We start from the raw sequence: 6286 nt of genomic DNA, 5'->3' as shown, positions 1-6286 counted from the left end.
GGATGAAGTGGTCCGCACACTGGGAGCTCCAAAAACATAAACTTTATTTCTTTATAAAAATGGCAACATTTCGATCGCGCACACTCATACACACACAAACTTGCACACACACACAGGCACAGAGCAGCACACAACTGGTTCTCAACAAGTGTGTAGCACGCACACACACACACACACATGCATGTACACACACATATGCATAACACATACACACACACACACACACACACACGCACATACAGACACGCACATGGGTGGTTGACGTTTAAGGGCGTAACGCAAAAAAAAAAAAAGTTTTTCAAATTCCTGAAAAAAATGATGGATAAAAATTGGAAAAAAATATAAAAAAAATAAAGCACTTAGTGGTCTGTGGAATTTCACCTTATTTTTGCCATTTTTGGGAAAATGTGTCCTGCATCAACACATAGCATAGGCATGTCACACCGCAGGAAAATGGAGTCACACCACAGGGAATTCACTGCATTATGGCCATTTTAATCCTTTTGTATACATGACTGACATCTGAGCTCATGCTAACTTGATAATGATATTGTGTTTAATCTTAATATGTGTTTTTATTAATAAAAAAAACTTTGTTTTCCTCCTATAAGAGCAGTCACACCACAGGACACCATAAAATGAACCTAAGCATTGCGTGACAGAAAGATTGCAATATGAAATCATATTAAGAGGCTAAGAGTCACCTTAAACTTCCACAGCACTCTCCAATAACTGAGGTACTGACTGGTTAGGAGCCAGTCTTTAAGACCCTTGTAGTTGGCCTTGCAGCTGCCCATTCACAAACATTGACATACATGTCACCCCACAGGACGCAATTTGTGTTACGAAATTGAACTTGTAGTTAATATTACTGTCTTGAGTTTTTTCCACATTCACATATCTTAATCTAAAGTTAAGATTTATGCAATCATGCCAAATGCTTCATACATTATTCAAAATGTTGTTGGTTAATTTATATATATATTATTATATATTGTTTCATTAATGTTACAGTCACACTGCAGGAAATTTGACATATAAACCTTTACATAAATCAAACAAACAAAAATGTTTCTTCTCATCTAAGACTAATATGAAACATAATGTACCACATCTTCTTTCATTGACATTTGTTTTTTAAAGGAAAATAACCGTTTTGTAGGTTTTTAACCAATGTTACGAAAAAACAAGGCGTCACGTCTCCCACCCACATACACATATGCACACACATACACACTCACACACACACAGATACACGCATTCACAGCACAGCAACTACATATAATATCTCTCTGCATGTCTGAGCTCGTTACCTGTAACTTTTTGTGCATGTGTGTGTGTGTGTGTGTGTGTGTACCGCAGGTGCGTGTTGTCCTACCGGCGTGCGTCTGTACAGCATGGCCAACAACACGCTGCTGGTGTACTGGCGTTCCACCAGCGCCATGGTACAGTACACTGCGGAGGTCTACGGTAGCCAAGGCAACCACACCTGCTCCCCGACCGTCCTCGGGGGCAACTCCTGTGACGTGGCCGACGTGACATGCGGCGGCATCTACACGGTCATCGTGTCCCCCATCAACCCCGACGGCACCGTCGTGCCATTCTGCCCGCTGCGGCTGTACTCCGGTAGGTGGCACTGCTGGCAGAGAGAGTAGAGAGACTTACTTAAACTTATACTTAAAGAATCTCTGCTGCTGGCATCCCCGACTACAGACAGGAAATGAGCAGGAGAGAAAGACGGCCCAGGCCGGGTCCCTATGGGCATGCAAGCCCATACGTATTGTGTGTGGGGGGCTTAGTGCACTGCGTCACCCCCCACCCCCAACCCCTTCAAAGAAAAGGGCATCACCAAGATACATTTAAAAAAATTGGACAGTATGACCGTTCCATTTGGCCCACTTTGACTGTACTCCAGTAGGTGGCATCAATAGCATGACCTGGTATCCCATCGCCCTTTTCCAGTTTGTGGAAGGTGAGGGCATCACTTAAGTGATTTTTTTTTAAAAGCACAGTGTGACGTGCCACTCTGTCCACTGCAAGTGTACTCCAGTAGGCATTGTTAGCATCCGTGATGGCTCTCCGCCCTCCCCTTTACCAGATGGATTGGGTGGGTGGGATACAGCGGACAGTGGAATGGTGCCATCCTGCCCATTACGGCTTTACTCCAGTAGGTGGCATCGATGGGCTTCACTCACAGTACAATAGGAGTCCCACTTATTTTTTGTCCCATGCACATATCATGTGACTTGTCGCCGCTCTGTCACGCACAGGGCTCTAAATTAACACCAGCCAACCAGCCATATTCTGGTGAAGAATCAGCTCAAAGAGAAGACCAACTTACTAGCCACACTTAGTGAATGTGTGTTTGGCTTGTAAGGTAAACATCTACTAGCCATTTTGGCTGGAGATGAATAAAGTTAATTTAGGGCCCTGCCTGGACTCGGAAAAAAAAACGTGCAGTATGATGATACCATTCTGCTCGTTATGCCTCTACTCCAGGTGGCATCGTTTGCATCCCTGGTGGCTCTCTGGCCTTCAGAAATGGACAAACTGGATTTGCAAAGTCCTCTTCTGGTAATCAGTGGGAACAAATACAGTATGCGACAGGACTTTTTCACTTTCAGAACCTGCAATGTCCGCAAATGCCGTTAGAGGGCTAGGTGGGGAGCATCACATGTCCACTGTAGCATATTTCAGACAAAGAATAGGGCTCAAAGTGCTTTGACAATTTGCCAATATAAAATGCAAATGGGAGGTGTTAGGTAACACTGACTAAATCACATATCTGCCTGCTCCGACTGCCCTGGTGGGGGACATGAAGGGAGGAGATATTGAATACTACCCCCAAAGGGCCACTAATCCCTGGTGAAGCCCACCTGATCAGCAGCCGCCATCTTGCATGCCCAGAAAGGTGGTGGCATGGGATGACAAAAAACCACACACCGCACCCTGTTGCAGTGTCTGCATCCCATGTGGATTGCCAGACCAGACAGGTAGGCTGAGTTGACTTGGCACGACTCTATAGCACATCACAATACCTGTACTGTGTACATACCAAACACTTTGACCAAATTGTGACTTTGCACGATTTGGTAAGAAAATACAAACAGCAGCGGTAGGAAGTGAATAAAAAAAGTAATGTAATGTTATTTACTGTAATTTATACTGCTCAGTAGAATATACTGTAATTCATACTGCTCAGGTATAGAATTCAAACAATGAAGAAGCTTTGAGAAGTCAAGAATAGACTAAACTCAAGAAGTAGGATGTGATTGAGTCTGTCTGTGGGGTATGGACATAATAGCATACTGTTACGATGTTAGACTCCCCGCCTGTCTAAATCCTAACATTTCATGTATGCATTGACGTGTCAGTTGGCATGTTACGACGCTAAAGTTGGGTGTATGTCTGGGCACCGCTCTTACCTTAGCCCCCGGGGCAAACGGCAGCAGGGCATCTTCTTTGACGGGCGAGCACAGCCCTGAGCCGTCCTTCTTCAGGCTCTCCTCCAAAGTCCAGACAGTGGGAGAAAACTCCCGGACAGATACATAAAAGTTCCCAGTACAGTTCCATATCAGGGTAGGTACCACTCCACAAAGGCCTGTAGCGCTACATCTTCAAAGGCACATGGCCAGTCTCTAAACACTTTGTCTTGAGCAGGCTAGCTCCAATGCCAACCACAGGCCTGGCATGCGAGACTAGCGCCTCATCAAGTGCTCACCTGTTCCACAGGTCTCCAAGTGGCTCTCTTGAGCCTCTGACTTATGACCCTTAAGTAGCCCCAGGTGACTCAAAGGTTAAGCAGCGCCCCCGTGTGGTGTGAACTGTGGTAGTGTACTGTCTAAGTAATGCGCTCCCTTACAATACTATCAACAGCCTGAAAGGCTTTAAAAACAATTGATGGCACTGTGTACTGGGTGATGGATTCACCATGATAGCAGAAAGCAGAGCTGCCAGGATGGGGTTTCTATGCAATAGAGATACAGAGGGAAAAAAATACGTACAAGAATATATAAAGAGTATATCGCTTAATGCTCATGTTTACCAAATAGTCAGGACGTGACCTAGTATGTCATGGATCATAAAGTGAATGGGGGGGAATGTATCAATTTCTATTGACATTAACACACATTTCTGCATAAAAAGGACAAGTCATATCAAAGAGTAATCTCCCTCCTTCTTCTCCCACAGTGTCCTGCTCAGGAGGATATGTTGGAACCAGTAAGTCTCACACACCTGCTCCATTCAACTCCATTGCTTGCACAAATACACCCCTGCAATTAATCGCCAACACTGTTAAATTTGAGAGTCCTTTATAAACAAATTCAGTACGCAGTTCATAGCATGGATGATAATGCATGCTGACAAAGACCTGAATCGTTGAGTGACACATCAAAAAGATATTCCTTTAATGAAATGTGAGTAGTGGTTTATTCTTCCTCCTTTGATTCTTCTTTTCAGTTGTCTACCGAGGCAAGAGGAGTGTGGATTAGAATCCACTCCAATGTGTCATTTCTGGTAAGGAGAGATACTGGCACAGACACGCACTCACGCACGCATGCACGCACACAGACACACACACACACACACACACACACACACACACACACACACATGCATGAACGCATGCATGTGCATGGACATGCACACACGCATGCACACATACAGTATTGTAGTAGGCTACTGTATATGCAGTAATACATATAAACACACACGTGCACCTACACAAATGTACACAGACATGAACACATCTGTACAAATTCACACACACACACAGACACACACAGACACAGACACACTGTACAATTTCCTGGAACCCATGCCTGAGCTATGGGGCCCAAGGCTGTAAACAGCACATGACAGAATGAGGTGATATTAGATGCCTAATAAACATGGTTTTTGTTGAGCCCTGGATGAAACTTTAGCTGGGGTATCTATGAAATCGCATTATACTTCTATTATCATGGATGACAAATGGATTCATATTTCTTTTAAAAACTGGTTAGCGATAGTCCGTGCCAATGAAATTATTTTACACCTAAAGTCATGTTGCTATGTTAACAGTTGTTATGGGTTACTTTCTGTTGTTGTCTTGCATTTTTATGTTTTTATTGCCATGGTTACAAGATTAGTTGCATGACATTAGTTGCAAGTATTCATGGCATTACTGTACAAATGAAAAATGAGAAAAGGTTGCACCATGCATAGGTTCTTTATTATTACACAGACGCGTTTCTGCGTTCTGCCCTCCTCGTCTGTGTAATAATAAATAAACCTATGCATGGTGCGACCTTTTCTCATTTTTCAGTTTTACAATATTTTGGTCAGAAAAACTTGTTGGGTGAAGTCTGCTCCAACCTTTATGAACATGACTGTACGAATGAAACTGACTTAAATCATTTTCCTCCATGCAGTCATGAAAATGTCTGGACATCTACAGCATCTAAATCATCCACAATATCCCTGCTGTATCACCAGCCGCAAGAGCCAAGGACAAAAAACACCACACCTCCTCACAAACCATTATTCCTTGTCCTTGCAATGTACAAAAAAACATTCTTTTTTCAAAACCATGTTGCCCAAAACCAGTCAGCAACACTTGATAGTTACTTAATTACTTGCAACTTGCTAGCCAATTATTTTACACAAACTACGCTGTTAATTGACTGATATTGCTTTTTACGTTCTTTTACGTGCTTTTTAGGTTCTGACAAAGTGAACATGCACTGTGTAGGGTGACCAGAGTGTATTGCAAATGCTCCTTGAAACAGTGCTGCATATTGCCAAATTTGATCTTTTCATGAATATTTGGTAAAATAATAAACTAATTTTAACTAGTATGACCAAAGCACAGTACATTTTGCAAGTAAAAATGTATTCAATTATACATTTTCACGCCTGAACGCCATTATACATTTTCACGCCTTTTCCCCAGTCATAATGTATACTTAGAATTTGATGTTGGTGGTAAGTATTTGTGAAAAAAGTTACATTTGTGAATGGCAAGCATTCTGGAAAAAAGAACTACCAAAATATTACACAGTGCACATTTAAGATACAAACGGAATAAGCTGTCCTATACTTTAATCATATTGTAAGATATGGATTATATATTTATTTTACAGTGCATGGAACCTATTGATCAATTCTTCCCAATTCTAAGTTTGGCAGAGCCCAGTCCAGAATTTTAATATGGGCTACAATGACACTAAATATAACTTATTTGCTTTAGAATGTGGTGAGGTGAAGTGTCCTTAACTCCACTGTTTTGTCTTTACTCCTACTT

General features: G+C 42.3%; 1 protein-coding gene across 1 annotated transcript in view; it reads left to right on the top strand.

Annotated features, from left to right (window-relative positions):
• The window catches only part of LOC134451599 (fibronectin type III domain-containing protein 7-like), an 18515-nt gene extending 13013 nt beyond the window's left edge, over window positions 1-5502 (top strand). Inside the window, exons 10-13 of the mRNA XM_063202103.1 lie at window positions 1363-1626; window positions 4192-4221; window positions 4462-4518; window positions 5415-5502. Coding sequence (XP_063058173.1) covers window positions 1363-1626; window positions 4192-4221; window positions 4462-4493 — 326 coding nt within the window. The 3' untranslated portion in view covers window positions 4494-4518; window positions 5415-5502. The remainder of the gene's footprint in view (window positions 1-1362; window positions 1627-4191; window positions 4222-4461; window positions 4519-5414) is intronic.
• Window positions 5503-6286: the final 784 nt, after the last annotated feature.

This window comes from Engraulis encrasicolus, chromosome 6 (genome assembly GCF_034702125.1).
Source record: "Engraulis encrasicolus isolate BLACKSEA-1 chromosome 6, IST_EnEncr_1.0, whole genome shotgun sequence".
NCBI lineage: Eukaryota > Metazoa > Chordata > Actinopteri > Clupeiformes > Engraulidae > Engraulis > Engraulis encrasicolus.
Note: the sequence above shows the minus strand (reverse complement) of the source record. Positions and strands in the feature narration are given on the sequence as shown.